This window comes from Cavia porcellus, unplaced genomic scaffold, assembly GCF_034190915.1.
Source record: "Cavia porcellus strain 051 isolate PalLab524CR breed Dunkin Hartley unplaced genomic scaffold, mCavPor4.1 scaffold_14, whole genome shotgun sequence".
NCBI classification, from domain to species: domain Eukaryota; kingdom Metazoa; phylum Chordata; class Mammalia; order Rodentia; family Caviidae; genus Cavia; species Cavia porcellus.
In genome coordinates this window covers 61512363-61536439 of record NW_026947497.1, presented here as the reverse complement: position 1 = coordinate 61536439, position 24077 = coordinate 61512363, and the positions used below count along the sequence as shown (strand labels likewise).

The 24077-nt window shown below is 45.6% G+C and overlaps 1 protein-coding gene across 6 annotated transcripts in view; it reads right to left on the bottom strand.

Annotated features, from left to right (window-relative positions):
• Positions 1–3069: 3069 nt before the first annotated feature.
• Positions 3070–24077, bottom strand: part of Nktr (natural killer cell triggering receptor) — a 36139-nt gene continuing 15131 nt past the window's right edge. For 4 of the 6 annotated variants that reach the window (XM_013160189.3, XM_013160190.3, XM_063260975.1 and 1 more), the window contains 11 exons: positions 16903–16932; positions 16311–16456; positions 15233–15455; positions 14594–14749; positions 12968–13055; positions 12311–12456; positions 8170–11052; positions 6045–6134; positions 5510–5566; positions 4996–5100; positions 3070–3228 (listed from right to left, as the gene is read on the bottom strand). In XM_013160189.3, the coding sequence (XP_013015643.1) occupies positions 3141–3228; positions 4996–5100; positions 5510–5566; positions 6045–6134; positions 8170–11052; positions 12311–12456; positions 12968–13055; positions 14594–14749; positions 15233–15455; positions 16311–16456; positions 16903–16932 (4012 nt within the window). In that variant the 3' untranslated portion in view covers positions 3070–3140. Of the gene's footprint in view, positions 3229–4995; positions 5101–5509; positions 5567–6044; positions 6135–8169; positions 11053–12310; positions 12457–12967; positions 13056–14593; positions 14750–15232; positions 15456–16310; positions 16457–16902; positions 16933–19716; positions 19734–24077 lie in introns of those variants that run through there. The other 2 variants (XM_023560370.2, XM_003477004.5) reach the window with 2 other exon arrangements.

Here is a 24077-nt window from a genome sequence, read left to right as displayed (position 1 = left end):
GGGTTTTCAGGGGGCAGCAGTGCTCACTCCTGCTCCCAACTTGGCACAGCTGCTGTGGGCCGCCATGAGCCAGCACTGCTGTAACCTTGTGCCAAACCCCTGGGAAAGCCCCTTCTTCCCATCCCGGCACCTGTCACATGGCACCCAGGGTGAGGACACTCCTCAGCTCCTCCGCTACAATTTTCAACCAAGATTTTCAGATTTGACAGCTTATAGCCACCCAACTTGGGAGCCACCCCACAGGCAGCATGGAAAACCCATTGTGTGAAGTGAGAAACAGCTGCCTCAACCAGCACACATGCTGCCTTGTGCTCGAAGGTTAAGTGCACTGGCTTGGCAAATGGCACCTGACTCCAGAGGGCACAGTCCTCCTCCCACGGTGGAGAACTCTGCATGCAGGCAACAGAGCCTGGAGGGGACCAAGAGTTCCCAGGGTGACCATGTCCAACACCAGGCAGCACGACCACCCTGTGGGCAACATGTCTCCAGCGCTACCATCCCCACTTCCGAAAGGCGAGCTCTGGACAGGTGGAACATGCAGACCAAGGGCCACTTTAATTCCCACAAGGCCCGGCACATTTCAGTGAAACTGCAACTGTATACAAATTAGATGTTGGTAGTAAGTACAAAAGTATTTTCTGCCTTTTTCTATAATACCAGCTATTTTATTTGCAATACAGAAAATGTTACAAAAACAGTCAATAATGCATTTTCTATTAAGAAGCACATTACATACAATTCAATTTTATTAGAAAATAACTTCAAGGGGCCAGGGATTTAGCTCATCGGCTTAAGTGCCTGCCTGTCAAGTACAAGGTCGTGAGTTCAATCCCCAGTACAAAAAAAAAAAAAAAAAAAAAAAAAAAACCACTAGTGACTATCTATAAAAAAATAACTTCAAATACAGACCAATCCCCTGTGGGAAGAAAAGCTATTTTTGTGGTTCACTTCCACGAGCCCAGCACTGCAGCAGGGCCAGTATTTCCTGTGGAAAAATCAGGTGTCCAGGGTCCAAGAACTCAGTTTTGGGATAAAATCCCACCTACGTGCACTGTGCCAGGCAGAGGCATGGCCTGAGCGGGCACAACCCTAAAGACCCTCCGCGCCACGAGCAGTCCCCGGAGCCTGTGACTGAGATGAGGCGTCCCTGCGGCTCTATGGCACAACTGGCCTTAAAACGGGTCATCTCTGTGGCCTGATGTGATCACATGAAGCAGACCCTGCAGCCTAGAGGAGGCAGAGGTGAAGCGTGAGAGCCTTCCAGGGGACCACACAGACAGGGTGCAGCTGCCGCCATAAAGGAGTTTTGGGAAAGGCCCCTGGCTGGTGGTAGCCAGATGCTAACCACCCAGGACCTGCTGATCCAGGAAGCAAAGCCTTCCCAAGCCGTCCTTAAGGCTGATGCTGCCAGCCCTGGACTCTGAGCAGAGAACCCAGCTAACACACAGGTGCCCGCCAAGGTGGTGACAAAGAGCTACTGCAGTGCCACAAGTTCCTTTGCTTCACCTCCCTGGGTCCAGCAGTTTCCATTCAGGTTCTGAATGCCTTTTTTCTCACCAAGTGCTGTATTAAAACAGTACCTCCTTTGCAGGCGACTTCTGAAGACCCTCATGAGTCACACATTGTTTTATATTCGCTATCAGACTGTTTTCTAATGCACTGCTGCCTACTGCCACGGCAGACAACAGCCCACCACCCCTGCTCACTAACAGTGCCTCCTACAGGGGCGGCTTCAGTCTGGCTTTGGTGCTAAGCGCTGAACTCAGCCCCTGGATGACAGTTGTAACACATCCACTGTCACTCCTGCAGCCATCGGGTTATCAGATGGCCCCAGCGAGAGGCTTCTGCTGCTTCCCAGACACACCAGGCTAAGGCTTAGGGCCAGAGGGCACAGACTTTGACACTGGACATCTGACAGGAATTTCTCCCGTGTAACTGGGTTAAATTGGCACTAAGGTGAGTAAGTACACTTGGGGAAAAACCTTAAAAGATTTTTTTTAAAAATCAGCAGTTTTCAGAGGTCAGGTTATTTTTGGAAGAACCTTCCAAAGCCATACACCAGGATCTCTGTGGCTCTGCCCTGGGTTTCCCAGGTCATATGTGGCTTCACTCTGCTGGCGTGGAACCCAGCAGAAACAGGCAAATGAACCCAGGGAACAGCCTGCCCCTGCTTCATACGCCTTCCCATCACTGAGGGATTTAAACCCAGTGCCCTGCAAAACATCTCTGAGATGGTGGCCATGACAATGCTGGTGCTGCTTCTTAGACGTTCTTCTGTTCTACAGCACACATGCAGCACACGAAGCCCCCAGCACCAGGCTTACCTGCTCCAGGGGACCCCAACCACGCATATGCTTGAAAGAAGCCCCTCTTACATTCAAAGTGAAGACAGCTTGGAAGAAACCATTTTCGGTGCCAATGAAATTAAAAAACAAAACAAAACAAAAAATTCTCTTCTGTGTAGCACTGAGAATAATGCCTAAAAAGGCACCAGAAGGCACCAAGGAAGCACCAAGGCATAAACTAGAGTGGAACGCTTTCTGCAATCTAAACTGCTGTGCTAAAAAAAAAAAAGCACACACAACACGCAGGACAGGAATTAACAGGTAAGGCGACCGCCAGCCTGAAGCAGTGCGGCCACGGGCACCGTGCTGACCACTTTCCCAAGCCCCTGCCTTGCACACCTGCTGCTGCCAGCGTGCGCCTGGGGTCTGTTTCAGCAAGACCACGAGACTGGGAGACATATTTCCACCTTGGGCAGCTCTGTGCTTGCAGCAAGGTATGCTAAAACCTGAAAAACGAGCAAAAAGAACCTGTACTCTAGTATATGAGATGAAGAGAAATAGTCTACCCAAAATAATATTGTGAATTATACTTACATAAATTTCACAATTTCTTGATTCAAGAAAATGAGAATTCCATAGTTGGCTACTGTAAAATGTGGCATAAAAATATTTCTAGGAGACATTCTGCATTTAAACTCCCCTACGCACATCCACAGAGGGATAGTGAGGAGCGTCTGCCTCCGAAATCCACCTCTACTATCAAAACAGAACAACAGACTATCACTCAGTTTCTGAAACTTTTAAGTTACCAGATATTTACAAACAAGACATAATTTATATCAAAAGAGGTCGTTTTCAACTGTATCTGCTGCTTTCACTGGGACTCCGGTGATGAGAGTAACTTCGGTCACTTTCACTGTCAGAGCCGTAAGATCTACAACTCCTGTGTAACAAAACAAAACAAAATGCAGAGACCCTCTTACCTCACCCCCTCTGCGTGCCTCCCCGGGTGTCCTTCTGACCAGAGTGGCTTCCGAACACCCCTGACCACACAGCACAGAGCAGGTGCTGGGCTCTGCTCATGGCAATGCCACTCCCCGGTTTGTTTCTGAGACAAAGTCTTGCTATGTAGCCTAGGCTGGCCTCAGCTTCCCAGGTGCTGGGATCACAGGCCTCAATGCCACACCTGGGGATCCATTCACTTTGCAAGGGTAAAGGACAGCTGGTGACAGTTATCAGTCATACAATAAAGAAATCTCACATCTTGGGAAATTTTACTTGACATCCATCCATGCATATGAGCAGAATAATTTTCCCTGGTACCCAAAATGAGGCCCTCCATTTGATCAGACTGCCTGAGGAAGTACAAGGGAGATGTACACACAGTCTTCCTGATGTAAGAACTCAGATGGAGCCCAGCACACAGAAGTATGTCTGCACACAGAAGAGACTGCTGGAACGCTGAGCCAAGAGGACCTGGTTATTACTGCTTTTCAGTTAGCTTAGAAAAAACTCAAGAGCAAGCCACAGGCCGGGCAGGCGTGGTGGTGCATGTCTATAATCCCAGCACTCAGGAGGCTGAGGCAGGAAAATCACCAAGAGTTTGAGGCCAGCCTGGGTTCCATGGAGTGTTCAAGACCAGCTTGAACTGCATAGTGAGACCCTATCTCAAAAAAGGAAACAAAACAGCCAGCTGTGGTAGCAACCAAACACATAGACTGTAAGGGTCACTGTATATGGGACAACTGGAAAGAAAGGAAGCTGGGGCAACAAGGACCGCAAGGACATAGAAGCTGCCTCCACAGCACTTGAGAGGGAGACCATTTCAGGACTGGCAGGCAGGGAGGTTTCCAGGGCAGTGGGCTGCAGCAGAGACCTCAGGGTCAGTGTAACTGGTCATTTCAGGAAGCAAACAGGAGACAGGGAAAGGGCAGCTGTGTCTCTAGGCAGGAGGAAAGGGTCTGAACTGGAGCTAGAGGGGATGAGAGATGGCCCCTGCAGGCAACACCAAGGACCTGGACCTGCCATGGTCACACCAGCACTGCAGAGGAACACTGCAGACACAGGGATTGGGGCACGAAGGAAGGCCAGGAGCCACCCGAAAGAGGTAGCTGAAAACTTAAGAAAGCTGCAGTAGTCAAATTACTACCCAAAACAGTACACAGAATACAAAAAAATTATTTTACTAAATTGACAAAAGAGAAACCTTAATCTTGCCATGAAGCCAGTGGCTGTGACATGTCTTGAATAACATTTTTCTTATTTAAAAGCTGGCAACTTGGCTATTGCTAGCGAGAAACTGAGAAGTAGTGGCCTTCTCTCTTTCATCTTTCCTAAAGAAGCCTATGTTCCGTGACTCAAACGCATCTGAGATTTAACGTAAAATCCAGTAAAGATTACCTGGCAACTCATACTATACCAATGCCATTTCCAGCAGCTGCCTGTAGTCACTAAAGTACAGGAAGAGAGGATTCCTGCCCTTGGAAGACTAAGCTTTCTCCCCACTAGCAGCCAGTGCCTGGTGCACTACAGCCCAGAGTAACTAGGATGATGCAAAGTAAGGCATCCTCAGCAGGGCATGACAGACACATCAGTAACCCCAGGAGATGGGGGGACCATCACGAGGAGGCCAGCCAGGAATACACAGCAAGACCCCAACACAAAAACCAGGCTCCTCACCCCATAAAATGGGAATGACAGAAGGGTCTACCTGGACCACCGGTTGTAACTTCTGCCTCGGTGGTAACTGTCACTCCTTTGGCTCCGACTCCGGCTCCGACTCCTGCTGTAGTAGCTGTCGTAAGTGTAGGACCTGCTTTCACAGCAAGAACACATTCAATTTTCCCATTCAAAAACTACGATTCCCACAACTTCTTAGCTTGCCACACGGGCAGCTAGCAACTTATGTACCTGAGGACTCAGGTACATAACGAGTACCAAGAACACCGTGCCCTGAATCAGACTTACCATGCTGAAGAGAAAAATCATTTTTTTCTATGTGGAAAAGTAACACAATTAATACTAAGTCTGACAGACTCTGAGTGATCGTAGTAGGCAATTGTATTTAACAAACATGTGCTGGCACAATCTGCCACTGTCATTTCCCACCAGAATGAAATGACTCGAAAGATGAAAACTCAGACAGGGCTAGTGGCCCCGAGCCACCCCAGGAAGGGGCTCCGCATGCTGCTCCAGACGGGCGGGTGGGACTCACACTGTCTTACCTGGAGCGGCTGTGGGGGTCGTAGGAGCTGCTCCTGGACCTGCTCCTGCTGGACGTCCTGTGGGACCACAAGGAGGACATCAGCCTGGGCACAGGTGACCAGACTCATCAGAGTCTAGACTAGCTCGCAGCCATCCAGTGGCACCTTGAACTCTATTTTCCTATCAAAAGTCCACCTGATGCCTTAAAACTCCACCGATCTCACAAGAAAGAAGAAAGCCTGTGCCACCTTCACAAGCCAGGGAGAAGACAGTCCCTGGGGAGGCTCTGACCCAGGCCAGTGGGGTCTGGGCCCATACACAGGACAGCAGCAAGTACAGTGAAGCCACAGCCTCGGGGACACTCTGAGTCCTGGGCAGGAAAAGCAGGGAACAGAGTACAAGCGCCCCTTCCCCTGGTTTCCTGTGGTCTTCCTGCTGCTGCTTTCTACTCCAGGCCAGGGTGACCAGTGGGCCCTGATTAAAGGTGCCTGGTGTCTCCGCCCACTCTGAGAGATGCCACCAAGGAGTGGAGTCACCAGAGCCTTGCAAACCCACCTGTGACTGTCATAGCTTCGATAGGAGCGGCTGCGGCTGCGGCCTCGGCTCTGCCATCCTCGGCTCCGGCTTCTGGAGTAGCTTCTCGATCTGCAAAGAGCACATGAAAGCACCAGCAGGTCATTCACCTTGCACACTGTCCAGAAAGGACACAGTCAAGGGAAAGACTCTCAGCCACTCCCAGCGGCTGTGGCACTGGCGCTGTAAACTCGGCAATCCAGAAGCAAGGGCAGTTCAAAGTTCACAGGACAGGATAAAGAAAAGCCACCCACACTGGCACAGCAGTGGCCCCATAGCCCCAGCTCCAGAAAGAGGAAAGATCCAACTATAGCAGTGAAGCCCAGGTCCAGGCACAATCCTGAGCAAGCAAGGCAGCAGACAGCATCTTCGTGCACACAGGCTTTCATTTATAAAAGGTCACAGAAGTGCAAAACTAAGACCACCTACAGACAAGGGAGGCTTCTAAATGGAAAGACAGCAAAATTATAACATGTGTTTCCAATAATGGTTAATTCTAGGGGCAGCAAGAAAGTAGGGTGATACTACTACATCCGAGTTCTACTTTTTAAGCCAGATGATAAATACAAAAGATCCACTGCATTACTTTTTATTTAAATCATTTATCAGTTGTTAGTTTCATATTTAATCAACACAACCCTCAGGTTGGCCTGGCCTGGCCTGGGGCTCAGGAGTGGCAGGCACCTCTGTGCAGAAGCTCCCATGCAGGGCCAGGGATGGGATCCCCGGTACCAAAAAATAAAAAGCAGCAGCAGCTCCCATGCAAGGGTCCCTGCTCAGTGTACCTGCAGGAGTACAAACAGGGTATGTTCTGAGGAGACTCTAGGTATTCACTGGCCAATGCTATAGCCAGATCCTGTGACACAGTGACCGGGGATGAGGTGCACACTGTGTGTGTGGGGGGGGGGGGGAGTCAGGCTGAGCCAAGACCCCAGAAGGCAGAGAGGGCAGTGCCCAGACATGGCTATCTCAGGCTACTGTCCTTGGGATGCATGGCAACTTCCTAGAGCAACTTCCTGTCCCATCACTCCTTTCCTAGAATGAAACATCACCTTCTCCAGAGGCAGTGAAAGGGAACAGGTGAGGGGAGAGCTGCAGGGAGCAGCCAGGAAGCCAGAGGAGCTCAACTGCTACCTGTGCTAGGTGAACAAGGAACCCTGGGAGAAAAACCCAGGCTCCCAGCTCTCTTGAGCCCACTGGGGACAGGGTGGGAGCAAGGAATGATGGGAAGAGGAAGCAGAGGACTTCTGGGAGGAGGGGCTGAAAAGGCCTGGGCGTGGCCTTGCAGGATTGCCTGAAACCTGTCGGTTCAAGGAAGCTGGCAAGCTTGCAGATGGGGGGCAGGGAGAGACCGCTGCTGGGGATGCCAGGGCAGCTCCTCTCCAAGTCTAGTTGAAGAAGTACAGGAAGAGAGATGGGTGAGAGGAAGAAAGGGAAGAATGGTCAAGGGGAGTCTGTAGTTTAAGTTCAAATGATGAAAAGTAAGCCCAATCAAATAGGAGGTTTGAGTAATGAACACAGAGGTAAAACCATGAAGCATTTCATAAGGAAAAAAAAAAAAAAAAAAAAACAACACAGCTACTTACAAACTATCTCTGTGACCATTTTTCTTTTTAGTATCTAGCTGTTATACTCTGCACTATCCAGTCTCTACCCACACATCACCGTGAAAATTAGATGCGACCTGAACAGCAGAAAAGTCTAAAGATGATTTCCACCTTCCTCCAGGTAAAGGTCTTCAGCACCATCCTGTCAGGTAACCACCTCACTGACACTGACCTTTCGGATGTGTGCCAGGCAAGTGACCCATCGCCACGGCCTACAAATTCTGCCTGTTCAGAATTCCTGCCAAACGCCTCGGCCAGGACAAGAAGGCAGCTTTATACCGTCACAGGTACAGAGCTTACCAGCTACGAGGCAGCACTTCCTATTGACAGCAGGAATTTCTTAAATCAAGCCCCAATCTCTCCTGAAACCCCACTGCCTACGCCCTGTCCCACCGTAGGTATCTGAAGGTGCCACTCTTGTCCCTAACTCTGTCACTCTCCCAAGCTGAAGAGGAACGGATGCTCCATGGGGAAACAAAAGGAAAGAGAAGACTGCTCACCTGTATGACGATGTGGAAGTCCTTGAACGACTTCTGGAGCGGCTATAGGAGACAGATCTGGTTCTGTGTCGGGATGTGGTCTCAGACTTACTGCGAGACCTACTTGGACTCCTGGACTGACTGTCGCCATCCCGACTGGGTGTCTGCTCGTCACTTGAACTCTCCTGATTTCTTGGTCTCCGGTTCAGGCGTGCTGTCTTCCTTACTTCATCAAAGAGCGAGCCGGGCCGAACTCTGTTTTTGCTTTTGATTTCTATCCTCAAGCCTTGAGGCTTCATCTCAGGTACAGCAGTCAGGGCCTTTGCCTCCGTAGCACTGGATGTGGAACCAGCTGGGGCCCACAGGTTCCCCACACCCTGCAAGGGCTTCCACTTGTTGCTGGAGAGGCTGCCCTGGCTCTTCCCAGCTGCCACCTTCTTCCCGGCACCCTCGTTGGTGCTGGCCGTGCTGCTGGCCGGCGTCTCTTCTCCCACGGTCTTGTTTTCAGACATGCTGCTTTCCTGTTGTACTGCATCGACTTCAGGAGCTTCCATGTGCAGATCCTGCTGCGGAGCCACACTCACCTGTGGGGCGCTTAGCCTCGCACTGGCTGGGGAGGACGTGCCCTCTCCCTTGGCTGGGGAGCTCCTCTCAGGGGTGCAGATCTCCATGTTGTCATCTGTCTGAAGCACATCCTGCACTTCGCTTGGGGTGCCTTCCTCATCCTGGGTGTTTTGGGGCATACTGGCACCCTCGGCCTCAGGATCTAATGCTGAGGGACAAGCACTGGGCTTGCTGTCACCTCCAGGAAGCTGACCTGGGGCTGACGACGCAGTCACTGTGTCATGCTGACCTAAGAGCCTGCCCTCGCCACAGGCTTTCTCAGGGTGGGGAGAATCAATTTTTGTGGTTTCACTGTTCTCAGAAAGTTCTTTTTTTTCTTTTGACTCTTGAGTGATTTGCTTTTCATGAAGCTCCTCCTCTTCTTCCTCCTCCTCCCCAAACTCTAGCGGAGGCTGCCAGTGGAATGCCTGCTTTCGTTTCGGAGGCTTGTGCTTTTTGTCTTTTTTCCCTTTCCCTTTCTCCTTCACTTTCTTGGTGTGGTCCCTTTTAAGACTCTCCTTTGTTGAATGTTTGTGCTTACGGGGCTTCCCTCTATCATTTTCAGAGTTTGAGTCCAACCCCTCTGAACCGGAAGTAGAGGGCCGCTGTCTGCAGGGCTTCCAGGTCCCACCATCGGGCAGCAAGGCATTCGCCGATTTTGTCTTGGGTTTGGCTTTGACATGAACTGCACTGACCTCAGATTCAGAATCTGACGTGGCCTCCCCTTCCTCCTTATCAGAAGACCTCCGGGAGCCCTTTTTACTGGCTTTAGCTCCGTCTCGTTCTGAATTTGACCCGGAGTCCCACTTGCTCCCAGCATAATTCCTCCTTTTGGGCTTACTGCTGGTCCTGACATGGTCAGCAAGGCTCTCTCTGGAACGGCTCTTGTTTGAATGGGAGCATTCCTGTTCAGGCTTAGACTTCTCCACAGCTCTGCCTTTCTCCTGATCAGTACTCCCTGTTTCTGCTCTGCTCTGCTTCCCTCTGTCCTGGGCTGAACGTGTGGCCTGGGCACCCGCCGGCTCGTCCTCTGAAGAAGAACCCACAGAGGACCTGCTCTGGCTGTGCCGCCGTATCTGACGTGTGGAGCGGCCTCTGCCTTTGGTGTGTGTGCTGCGCGGTGTCTTTTCAGAGCTGCTGCTGTGTCTTTTATGAGAAGCGTTGCCTCTTCGCCCCCGGGCTCGGAGGGTTCTTCTGGACCATCTTTCCTCGGCACTGCTCACAGAAGTGTACGAAGATGACCTACTGCCCCGAGAGCGACGGCTGCACTTCCCTCGGGAACGTGACCGAGAGGATAGAGACCCGGATCTTGACCGTGAACTAGCTCGACTGCGTGACCTGGTGTAGGACCGAGAGTATGACCTGCTCCTGGAAGACCTGCTCCCTGACCCCGGGGAGCTTTCAGAGCTCCTGCCACTGCACTTTGAGTATGCACTGCGATCACTCTCTGAGTGTTTCCCTCTTTTGTGGTAGGATGATGAACTACCAGTCTCTTTGATATTTGCTAAACTGTAAGTACTTTGCATGGGCAGCAGATGAGTTGTTCTAGCTTTCATCTCCTGAATTCGCTCATAGGAGGGCTTCCAAGGTTTCTGTCCAGGCTTCCACCTTGAAGGTGGGGGACTATCACTCAGTGGTATTACCGGAATACTTTCTGTTACCACTGCCTGTACTACTACAGTTTCATTTTGTGGCACTGCTGTTCTTAAAGACTCTGTTTTAATTGGTTTATTTTCACTTAACTGAGAAGCTGTTCCTCTTGGTGATTTTGATGCTGCTCTTCGGTGCCCTGACTTAGAACTAGATCTGGACTTGGATCTACTCTGAGAATGTGATGAGGATTTTGATGCAGCCCTTGATCTAGAGCTCCCTCTAGAATAGGACCGAGAGGGAGACTTGGATCTGTAGGAGTCCCTGCTGGAATGTGTCGAAGAGCTCTGCTCATCCTTGTCAGATTTGGACCAGTCCCTCTTTGATGAGTGGTGGGATGATAAGGAGGAGGAGTGGGACCTCCTCTCTCTATCACAAGAGGACTTCATCTGTCGAGTGGAAGATTTTGAAGATTCCATGTCAGACGGTACAATGACTCTTCTCTTCTTAGGCTGTTTGTGTCTTCTGTAGTGTTTCTGCTTTTTGGCTTTCTTTTTATGCTTAACCTTTTTTTCTTTTCTGTGTTTTTTACGGTGACCATCAGAGTGTCTTGCTGTACTGATGTCTGAGTAATACCCACTGTAGGACCACGACCTAGATCTCTGTGACAAGCTTCTCTCATCCCATCGGCTTGAAGAGGGGTCACTTAACCTACAGACAAGGACATAATATGAAGTCACTGGGAAGCATGCTTTCTATGCCTTGAAATAGTTTCTGCTGAAAACACAATAGCTGAAGCACAGCTAAGCATGAATTAAAAGAGCCACGGACCTGGTCTTGACCTTATGCTTTCAGAGACAAACAAAAACAACTACTAGCAGATTCAGTTTTTGTTTTTTAAGCTAAGAAAGGAATTTCCAATTTGATAGGAAAGCATGAAAACCAAATCAACTCATCACAAGAGCACTGCTCACATGCTGGGTTCTGGGCTGGAATCTGCACATGACCCTTTTCTTCTGAGGTAGAATCAAAGCAAGTTCCCCAACAGTTCTGTTGTATCTTTCATGTTGTTAGAGATCACACTGAGAGCCCCACAAATGCTAAGCCAATGTGTATTCAACTATTCCCTGAGCTGTGAACATCAACCTCTTGTTCTGAAGAAGCTATCATGACTTGTTTTCCATCCTCCTTACAGAGGTAATCAAGACTTGTCTCTAAACTACTTAAAACAGAAATTGAGGGAAAATGACATGAAAACTGATGGAGAATTTCCAATCCTTTTTTTTTTTTTTTCGAACTGGGGATCAATCTCACAACCCAGTGCTTGCCAAGCTGAGCTAAATCTCCAGCCCTAGGGTTTCTAATCTTAGTGGCAATGCCAGGACTCAAATCACGACTCTTTAGCACTGCTATGCCCCAGCTGCCTCCCCCAGCAGACACAGCTTTCTTCCCTCTCTCCCCACAACCAGTCACTCTGTGAGATGCCTACAGAGCAAATGACAATTCTTCTATGAAGCATGGCACATGGCCCCTCGGGCATATTTCCCACTGGCTACCCTATGGACAACCCCATTCTAGAATAGACACTGTCAGCTATCATGGAGGCTAGAGACAGGTGCCCTTCTGGAGAAGCAACAATCTGTGGACACACAGCGAGGACAGGTTTCCTATCTGCCTATTCATCTATCAGTGATGACCCCTGAATAGGAGCGAATCCACTGCAATGAACGATTTTAAAGTCTTGATTACTTTTAAAACTGAATACAAGTTCTTTAAAACATTCAGTAGAGGGAAAACAATTCTGCAAGTCCCCAAAGCCATTTGTCTTCCCTGCTTACAACCACCACTTCCACCAAGTAGCCCCAGTGTATTCCTCTGGTCACAAATCTAGTTCCGACTGCAAACCCTGAGTGAAGAGCGCACGGTGAGGCTATAGTCCCCAAAGCCCAGGCCTCTCTCTGGCGCTCACTTGTCTCCTTTGCTCCACTTCTCCCCACTTGGCGGCCGGTACGCTCTCAGCCTCTGCATCTCCTCCTTCCAGTGAGGAGGGGTTTCACTGCTGTCGTCGTTCTCAGACTCTGAGCAGGATCGGGACCGTGGAGGTGTGTGATAACGCTGTACACACAAAGGAAACAGTTACTTTGAAAACCTCTCAATCACAGGCTGCTATTGGACAAGGTCAAGCGCAAGACCCGAGCTCCTTTACTTCCAGAGGCAGGAGTTAAGTACCAAAAGGAAGGAACAAAGTTACTTCAAACACAGAGCATTCAGAGAGGCTGAGTGGCTGCTACTGGGAAAAGCTCCTACCCCTATAATCCCTTACAAAATTTTCCTCTTCAAAATCTTGACAGCTACCTTCATTATACTCAATTATTCAACATACTGTAAATTCTCAATGTCATTATTTTACAGTATGTCCATTTCATACTTAATTAAACCCATTTAAACACAGCTGTAAACTCTGACCCAATAGCAATACTTTCCCATAACTATGAAAAAATGCACAACTAATTTCTTGCAAAGATTTTCTGTATTACCTAAAATCAAATCTAAGATTTTACTAGTAGGTTTTCTTAAAAAGTCACTCTTAAGTAATTTACAAAAGGGAAGGTCTTAACACACATACAATGGTACCCCTTCCTTTAATCTTCCGTCCGGACTTTGACACAGATGGTTTCTGATCGCTTATAGTGGGTGCGACTTCTGGAATCTTCCTAGAAAAAGTTGGGGTGAAAATTAAAAATCAGCAAGTATCAGGTAATTTTCCCAATGTTTAAATGCAAAATTTAAGTTTCTACTATGCAAAACCAGCTTCAAAATATTTCGCGACATGAAGACTACTTGCAGTTCACGTTTTGACTGCTGCACGTCCAATTCTATAGACACACAGCCACCTCCATCTGCGCACGCACGTCTTGGGCTGTCTGCACATGGCAATCCCCTGCCTCCCTCCCATTGCTGGAGCACCAGGAATCACAGCAGTGTGGTCACCACCTGCCGGCATCCAGCCCAATCGTCTCACTCATCTACACAGGAGTAAACCTTCAGATGTGAAATATGTGGAATCACATGGGGGGCAGCATTATCAGATGGAGAGCATCAACGTGGTATTTTAGGAGAGAACACACACTCTTAACTCTTAGACAAAATTAAATGCAATTCCATTCTTACTAGTAGATCTACATTAAGATGATGACAATTTTTACTATACTTCACATCTGGTTGATAAAAACTTGTGGAGGACTGGGGTGTATTTCAGTTCAAACCCAGGTCGAGAACAACTCAGAGATTCCAGTTTGGATAGTAGACAATTAACTGCATGGTAATTGGAGGTATTTAGTACTGTAAATGTTGCCATTGTTAACTTCCTGCTCAGTGAAACTCCTCTGCTTTGTAAAAGCTAGTGTCTGGCTTTAGATTTGGTCTCAAAAAGTAGTATTTGGCTGGTTAGAGTGGTGCATGCCTGTAATCCCAGCTACCAAAGCCTGGGGCAAGAGGATCATAACTTTAGTGCTTCAGTGCCAAGCTGGGCAACTATTCAGCAACACCCTCTCTCAAGATAATGGCGGGGGGTGGGGGGGGGAGCCTTTGTATATCCCCCCGCCCTGTTTAAATTTTTTTAAAACAGCATCTCAGAATAGAAGGCTACTGCACTTGTGGAATCAATTTGAGGGATAAAACAGATATTCTAGTTTTGATAGTACATAATGAATTGCATGTTGATAGGAGGTATTTAGTGTTATAGGTGTTGCTACTGTTTTATCCCTCCAATGTTCTAGTGTGTGCTAATTTGGCGGGGAGGGGTCTCCCTCCAATGTTCTAGTGTGTGCTAATTTGGCGGGGAGGGGTCTGGAGATCCAACTCATGACCTCCCACTTGCCAGGTAGGCGCTTACACCACTGAGCTAAATCCCCAGCCCTTCAAATGTTCTAACTAGCCTTCTATTCTCATAACCAAAAGCTCAGTGCTTCAGCAAAAGGCCTGTGTAGGAAGGTCAATAAAGAAACCTCCTCCAGATCTTCAGAAGACTCTCGCTCCTGACCACTTTGCTCAACCTCCTTTCCTTACTGCTGTAGTCAAATTCACATTTTAAAGGGCAATGAACCCGCTAGGCATTAATCTGGCATCTCCTACGGAGCCTTCCAGAGTGCTCTGGACATGGGCCCTGTCGAATACATGAGTATGAAACTAGAATGAACCGACAGGAGTTTCTATTAAGAGAATGAAAGCACGGGACTTGTCCTCCACTTACGGCTCGGGCTCCACCGGGACTGCAGGCGTATCTCTTCTCAGTAAAAAACGGTTCTCAGGCACTGGAGGGATCTCTTCTGGGCGGACGACAGGCTTTTCCCTTTTAGCACTGGAGTCCACGGGTCTTTCTGCATTGGTATCACTTCTCTCAGAGTGACTGAAAGCAGGAACCAAGGCAGTAACTAAGATGCATGCTGCTGCTGTGTTTCACACTAATAAAAAGCATATAAAACTTGACAATAAATAACAGCAAAACAACTGGTATCTTACAAGTCTCACTCAAAAGAATTTCATAATTTCTCATAGAGAACGCAACAATCAGCCCAGAGTACTAAAATGTTGTTACGAAAACTGTCAAATGATCTTAACTTCTTCTCTTAAAATTGCAGAGATTCTTTTCACCTAAAAACACACAAATCTTTGATATAAAATATCTATGCTACTCCAGATTTGCCAAATTTGAGTTAGGATAAGGACCAAAAATGCTAGCTTTGTCCCCATAGACAATAAAACAGAGTCTCTGTAGTCATACACACTTCTCCCATCTGAGGATGTGTGCGTGCGAACATGCATGCATGCGTGCGTGAGTGTGTGTGTTCATGTTGTGTTAGGGCAGACGGCCTCAGGGCTCTGCACTTACACTTTCGGGCTCATGACACGTTTATTCCTTGGTTCTTCTGAACTGCTTACTTCCTTTCGTCTCCTTTTAGAATGTTTAGCTTTTGGTCTCCTCTTATGTTTCCTTCTCTTGCTTCTCTCATGTTCAATTTCACTTTCTGAAGATGATTCTGAAGAGGAAGAGGAACTGGAAGAGGAATCCGAGTCTTCTGAATGTATTGGTTTCTTCCTTTTTTTCTCAAGAACTTTTAATAAACATTAACAAAAATATTAGTACTAGATTCCAGTGCTTGCACTTCTCACTAAACAATGTGATGACAGTATCATAAAACAGGCAAACTAAATATGAAGCTTAAATAAACTCTTTTTGGAAGTTGAAAAAACTAGTGCTTGCAAGACTGAGCAGCAGCCTGTATTCTAACTTGGTCAGATACAGGAAAATAACTAAGTATTAAATGACTGAGATGACATGTGCTCGGAGAGAAAAGTAAGTCCTAAGAGCCATGCAGCGCGAGTAGGGAGAGTGCGGTCATTTAGCAGCACATCTGCTGGAGCCCTGCAGGAGGAAGGGTTTGTGCAGAGGTTTAATAACAAGGGTTCTAGAGGAACAGAAGAGTGCCCCAAGGTCACCATGCTGGGAAGCAGAGGAGGACGAGAAGAGGTTGGAGAGCTAGACTATCCAGGGCCTTCCAGACCACCATAAAAACTTCAGCCCTGGCTAAGAAGGGAGTTTTCTTCTGTGTAAGAAGGGCACCAACCAGGATCACCTGGTTACTGTAGCAGCACAACCACAGGGGTCCCCAGATAAGCAAGGAGATCAGGGGAAACAATGCTCCTAAGAACAATGAGAGAAGAGCAGGGAGCCTGAGGCAGGGTGAGCAGTCATGAGGTTACTGCACAATCCAGGCCCAGGACACTGGGGAGGCAGCTCAGGCTGGCAGGTAGGGAAGTAGTAAGAGGAAAGGCTGCAGAGGTCACAGACTGATTGGCTATCTTTATATCCCACAGACCTGCACTCTACCCCGGCAACCCAGGAGGTAACTCCACATCTCCAACAGTGCTTTCCCTGCACCCCAGTCGCTCCCTGGACAGGGTCTTACCATCTTTCGTTGACTTCGTGGCAAGCACCCCACAATCAATGACTCGCACGTCTGCATAAGGTCTGCTTGCAGCATCAGTTTTCAGATTTTCTATTTGCTCAATCACTTCAAAACCAGAGATAACCAGTCCAAAGACAACGTGCACCCTGTCACAACATAAATTCAGGGAGAATTGGCCACTGAGCTGTAAACAGTGTCCAAGACAACCATTATAAATGACATGTCCACAGCCCTAAAAATAAAGCCAAAGTATCTGATGTATGAAGCAATCAGAAGGAAACAAAAACTGAAATCTGCTTCACACAAACATACATTTGGGCCCCCAGCAAACCAAGCTTCAGCTGTTTTTGTCTTTCTAGAAATGTTCAACTGTTCCATAGTTAGGAGTCTCAACACAGGCTGTACTTGGAAGCGAGAAACTGCCTTTATAGCTACAATCAGGACCATGCAGCTGGGAAGCCATCCATGGCCACAGACAGAGACCCTTTCAGCAACATCAGAGCCCCGGGATCTCAAAGTCACCGCACTCAAAGTCTTGCAGAAAGTGCAAGGCTAAGGCAACTCCCTTAGTTGAGAAGAACAGATCTCTTACCCATCCAGGTGTGGAGCAGGTTTTGTGGTACTGTGTGATAAACATCAGTATGAAGATAAGGTCAAACACGTCGTGTGCAGGTAAAGAGTGCAAGGGTTTGTTTATACACGGAATGTGGAGGACAAAGAAGTAAAGAAAAAAGGAGAAAAAGTTAAACACAATATGCATCTAACATAAAAGACCCCAACAGCAATAGCAACCATTTTACTGATTAAAAAGTCAATAATGAATTATAAAATCATTTCTATTAGACAATATACATAAAGAATATATAAAATAGGTTTTATCTCAGTTATAACTATAGCTATGTAACAAATACGCATTAAATACGCACTAAACGTTACTTTCAAATCTAAAGTAACAACAAAAACCACATATAGAAGAACTTAGAACTTAACAGCATAACAGGGAAAGCCACCTGTTACTTGCCCTTCGGGAAGGGAACACGCTGGGTACCTGCCCACACACTGAGTGAGCTCTCCTAACGGCCACTTTGCACACCAGTCCACCTGCAGCTCTCAGGCAAGCGGATGAAGCGAGGCCTCGGCAAGCCTGTTCCACACTTTCCCACCACTCCCTACACCCGAAGTGACATTCTGCCACTAACTCCAACTCTGAAAATAGGATGAGGGCTTCCCTGCAACCCCTCTGCCAGTCCTCCTGACAGCAAAGGGATGTGGATAATGTCACAGGCATCCCATGACGCAGAAAACGCTCAGCTAGTTTCTTCTACAATCCCTGGGGTCAGAGAGCCATTCTTGGGAAGTCTATGGAGGCACATCTGATTAACAGCCTTTCAACCCTAGCTGGTTCTCCCAGAGCACTTTCACAGATCTTCACACTATGTGAATGGGAGTATAAAAATCCAAAAGCAGACAATTAGAACTGTACAACACAAACATCTCAGTTTATAAGAATGAAAAGTGGGGCTGGGGATTTAGCTCAGTGGCATAAGCCCCTGCCTTGCAAGCATGCAGTCATGAGTTCGATCCCTGGTACCAAAAAAAAAAAAAAATGAATGAAAAGTAACTTTGAGAGAGAGAAAAAGTCACCAGATATTAGGGCAAGTTCGGGCAGTAAACTGTACCAGAGGCCCCCATACACATCTCTAAGTTCACTGAAAGGGAATTCTAAGATATGCACATCAACAAAGCATAATTTTAACCTTCATAAAAATGCTAAAAATCTTTACTATACAAAAATTATAATGCTTATACTTACATCAAGAATATTCAGTTCTGTAAAACAACTATAGTATTTAATTTAAAATTTTAAAATGTCAAGTAATTCAGAAATGTAAAGAAAATTTTGAGTTTTAAAACTGTAAGTCTTACATATTCCTTGGAAGCTTGAGAAGTAAAACAGACAGCAAAAAGAAAGAAAAAGAAAAAATAAAATCTAGCAAATTTGTAACCACCAACACTGAACCATTACACTAGCATCCAGAAATCACCATGAACAATAACCTCAAAACAGAAATGTGCTTCCCATAGTCCTAAAACTTTACCAAAGCACGGTGAAAACAGCAAGAAACCAACACATGAGCTAGACAGATTCCAGTGCACCAAGCAGGGAAAGAGCACATCTGAAAAGGCAGGAGCTTCCCACTGTGCACAGGCTCAGGGTTATACATGAGCATGGACACAGGGAGTGGTGCCTCCCAGGCCACTCGGCTCTCAGCCTCCTCGCTCAACTCCATGGGGCCTGGCACCAGGAACCCTAACACTAACCCCATGGGGCTACACTCCAGCTGCAAGTTTAGTTTAAATTCAAATGAAAACTTGAGGAAAATAGACTTGATCCTTTACTGTAGGAATAAAGAAAATGAAGGAAGAATCAACTCTTTCTTTTCACCTGCCCAGACTAATTAAATGGATGTTTACAACTCACTTGTACCTGCAATTTAGGATGCAGAAATATAAATTAGTGTTTCCACTGAGTTAGAGTACATATTAAGAATACTGAAAACATTTGAGAAGCCCCGTGGGAGTAGAAATCCCAAGGAAAAGCAGGCTTACTAGTACTGGGCTGACATCTACATGGACAAACGAAGATTAGCAAAATTACAAAACGAGGGTAACCCAAGGGCAGAGGCAAGAATGTGGTCAGCCTCATGACTAAAATGGGCAAAGACAGCCCACAGTACTCCTGGGTGCATTCACCTTTCAGAACCATGCAGCTCTTTAACACACATGCAGCAGGGACAGACACTTGGGAAACAAGGCTTCTGGAAGGCCAGCAACTACCAAAAATGTGTGCACTGCTACACGGTTATTTACAAACACCTAAGGGAGCAGCAACGAAAGAACGTTTTATGCTCTTTCAATAGTTACACACTTCTATCTTCTCCTGTCACTGAGAGATACTGATTCCCTACTTTTCCCCACCCCTGAATCTACTTTAAAAATATATGAGCAAGGGTTCACTTAAATCTTCTAAATCCTAGAAACTAAAAGTGTTTGTGTTATTCTAAAAACAATCTAAGTTTTCTGTATCATTAGTAGAAACATTCTTGGCTTTATGCAAAAATTACTAGATCACACTGTAATAAGATCTAAAACCATAATATAAAATATTAAACCCACTCTCCCAACAGAAGATTATAAAAAGAAATTTAGTACAAACAAGTCACTGAAATTAAGGTACACTTTGCAGGATTAACCACAACAATAAAACACACTTGCTGCACACGTATTGCTGCTATACAAAACAAGCAGAAAGCTGTTTTTCTTAAAACGCTTCAATGCATAATAACGACAGAATTAACAAGATAAAGGTAAAGAAAAAAAGAGCCTTAGAGTAATGAGACATTACCTTTGGAGCGCACGATGTAACACTCTTTCTGTAAATTTTACACAAAAATGGCAAGAAATAAATTGTAATACACTTTTAAGACAAGACTGAATCTATGTTTTAATATCAACATAACTGAAATTAAATATTTTAGAGTTTTATGCAAAGCAAGAAAGCTTTTTAAAATGGAGGGCTCTAAATTTTCTTTCACAAAAGATACTTATGTAGAGATGAAACATGCTGAAGCAAAGCCTTGTTGCAGCTGAAGTAGGAATCTGCTCAGATGTTTAATACCCTAACACAGGACGCCAGTAACAGTGTGTAATGAAACAGTAGACTGCCTTTCACAAATCCCAGAAGCTCGCTAGGAAGACTAACATGAATATCTCAACATCCAAAAGCAGTTACAGTTCTACTAGTCAAAAGTAAAACCTTCAGTGGAAAAAAACTGAGTTAAAATAATTCAAAACACAATTTCAGGGAGCTTTTCACTAATTCCCTTCACACAGTTAAAGAACCTTCCACACTTCTACATTTGAAACCTTTTCTCTAGGCACACATCAAAACAGACCTTTTTCAGGAGTTAATGAGTAAATGTTGGCACTATAGTTACTGTTCATACCTGTAATATACACTTTGAAGTTTGCAAGCCAATAAATGTAATAATAAAGGAATAATAAAGTAGCACAGCTGGAATTTTAAGGATTTTCTCAGACGATAAAAAGGCAAAAGAAATGAAAATAGGAGTGTTATCAAAATTGACCACCGTATTTTCTTTTCCTGTCTGATTTTCCCCACCATAAAATTTTGTCTGATCGGTTTTAACTGATTAAATCTGAAACAGATATAATATTACTTAGAAGAAGCCCTACTACAGCACGGACAAAATGCTTGATAGAGGTGTTAAGACATACTAAATCTTAAAATAGTAAAAAATAGGGGCTGGGGATTTAGCTCAGAGGCATAAGTACCTGCCTTGCAAGCAGGCGGTGGTGAGTTCGATCCTCAGTACTGATAAAAATGAAAAAGACAAAAAAAAAAAGTAAAAAATAAGCATTAACTTCTTGTAAAGGCAATGATACATGGCAAAAGAGAAGTATGTTTGAAAAAATGTACAGTTTTCAATAAATGTAAAAAAGTACTTGAGTATAAAACAGCACAGAACAAAGAACCAAAGATAACCTACTTGTGTGTACCTCAGTCTTTGATACGCAGTTCTTTTGCTGAACTGTAAAATCTCATACTGTCAAGGAAAGGGCTCCGCACTCCCCACACCACACAGCTCATGTTAGGGCAGCTGGAAACTCGCCGGCAGGCACGTGCCCTGCTTGCGAATCCACCAACACAGAAGAGCCAACTGCCACGGGAGGCAAATGCCCTTCCACAAGCTCACACGTGCCCTGTCACATAAGCACTATGTGACATGGAGCGCGGTGTTACAGAGGACAGGACACTGCGAGAGGCTGCTAATGGCTAAGGGTCACAAACATGTCTGCTCATAAAAAACTCTGAAATTAACCGATGAAAGTTTTTACCACGCCTTCCAAAAATGGGAGGGCTGAGAAATCCTGCTCACACAGATGTATGCATGTGGGTGGAGCAGACAGCTACTATCACTGTCTCAGCCATCAAGGCAGCTGCACGGATCTCTTCACAGCAGCCCCAGTGAGAATGCATCTGCCAGCCACTTGCAAGTCCAATCCCTCTGTGAGGTGAGACAGTCCTGTACCGTCCTACTCTGCAGCCGCCTCTGCCCCGGTTAGGACAGCCAGAACCTGACGGGCCTAGGGTGCAGCACGGCACCAGCACAGGCTCAGCCTGCACTAAGCCCTGGGCTTACTCCTCAGCACCACGCCCCATCAAAACATGTCTCTCTGTGACAGGGCCCTTCTATATAACCTAGGCTGGCCAAGGACCTGTGGTCCTCCTGCTTCAGTCTCCTGAGTGCGGACCTACAGCTAGGCACACGTGTTACTGTGAGCACGCAGGCAGCCAGCCCGAGGAGGCCTCCAAAGCTCCACAGCTGTGCCTGAGGTTGCTCAGCCCATTCTTAGACCAGCTGCCCTCCACCACAAGCTCTCACATGGTAACAATCAGGCAAGACAATATCCACATAGGAATCACTCCTTCCTTTGTGGCCACAGTTCCACAGCAAACCATTTAGTTTATCTTTACAAGAAAGCAAAGAGACTCTATAAACAAGGAAAGACAGAAGTAACCCAAGGTACCAAGGAAATAAAATTAAAATCATGGGTTCTTGAAAGTTAATTCAGTGTACTACTCCAGAAGAGCTATTAATTACAAAATCAACTACCTAATCTTCCTAATTACTATTTTACATAGTAGCTTTACCTTTTTAATGAATATATAAACAATGAAAATTAGAACTAAAATTATTGCTACTAATGGCATAAAGACAAAAAAGGTTTTCCCAAATGATAATTTCTAACAAAATGCTTGCTACTTCTAATACATAACAAAGTCAGTGAGTGCAGTGGTTAATTATTCATTTCAGTGTATGGTGTTCTCTTCCTAGCCAGTACTTTCTCCCAGATTATCAGCAAAGTTTCTACAGCTTGGTCTTCACACTGTTTTTCTTTTTTAATATCATCTATAGAACTAAAAGCATGTCTGATGTGATCGCTAAATCTCTCTCCACTCTAATAAAAATACTCTTCTATAGTGTTTTTATTTTTGCCGTGGTGGGGATCAAATCCAGGACCTTGTGCACACTAGGCAAGCACCATACCACTGAGGTATATCTCCTTCCCTATAGCTTTTATTATGGTTTTTTCTCAATCTTTAACCTAAAAAAATAAGTGATACTAAAAAGAACTGAATGAGTAAACACTGAGTTAACTTGGTAACTTTGGTCTCAAAACATAGAATGCCTTCAAAAATGCTTCAGTATAAACAAGTATTTCCTCAGTGACTCATGAGGACAGCACCATCTCTCAATTCTTTTACAACTCTTTTTTTTTTTGGTACCAGAGATGGAACTCATGACCTCGTGCTTGCCAGGCAGGCACTTATGCTGCTGAGCTAAATCCTTGGCCCTCTTTTACATTTCTTGGGCAGGTACCATTCCAAAAACACATCAATTTTCTTCAACAGAAGCCCCCAAAACAAAATCATTGTGACGAATGCAGTGGTAGATGTAAGTAGTTACTGTAAAAATCACAAACAGCTTTATAAAAGAAAATTTGATTTCCATCATGCATACAGCTGTTCCAACCAACCAGACTAACAATGCAAAAAACTATACTTAATATAAATGACAGACACCTTACGAAGGCAGCTGTCAAATGAACAAGTAATGAAACAATACACAAAGCACATGAACCCTTCATCAGAAAGCCCACACTACATCACCAAATTTTGGTCCTTGAGAACTGTACAGTAACAGATTTATAACATAAACTACAAGTGCAATATTGCCAAAAAAATATATCAGAAGTCCTAATATATCTATCAAACAGGAACTGCAGAACCAGTTCTTTTTATCTTACCATCTGTTCTTAGCCCTATCTTTTTCAGAACTGGTGCTCACAGTGCACCTGAGGGACCAGGATAAAGGCCAGCGTTAACCCTGGGGAGACCAGGAAGCTCTGTGACAGTTACAACTACTATCGTCAACAGAGGCCCCACCTAAGGACAGTGCATTGTTTCAGCTCCAAAAGTGTTTGGGCTTACAAGGGACTTCGAGAGAGTCTCCTAGTATGGGCCACATCGCCATACTTAAAACCATTCTTTCAATGAAAGGAAGGATATGTTTTGTTCAGTAAATGTATTAGTTTGATTTTATCATTCAATGCATGAAAATTGGTATTTTCAGACAGCACAAACATAGACACGCAAATTTCTTTGAAAAAAGAGTAAGATGAGAAGCGTCTGTGTATGTATATGTGTGTGTGTGTGTGTAAAACCAATTACCTACATTTAACCAAGACTGCTTTTTTAACTGCAAATTTGTTTCTAGCAGTAAATTTCAAACTAACTTTTGACCAAACTGAAAGTAGAAAGAAATTTTTAATCACAAACTAATATAGTGCTATCTAGTTAATTATTAACATAAGTTTCACATTTTAAACCCTAACTTATTGATTGTAGACTTTCATTTAACCTTCTTCTTCAGTAAACCAATGGCACATGCAGGCACTCAGGCTAAGGCAGGAAGAGCACCAGTTTGAGGCCAGACTGGGCAACTCAGATTTTAACTCAAAAAAACTAAAAACCAAAAGAAAACAAATAGTCTAATGTAAAATGAGGCCGTGCACTAAACGATGATGGCCTTTACTAAACATTCCTAGAAGAGATTTCAATACCAAGTAGCATAAAAACAAGAAGACATCCATTTCTTGATGCACCTCCACACTAGACTC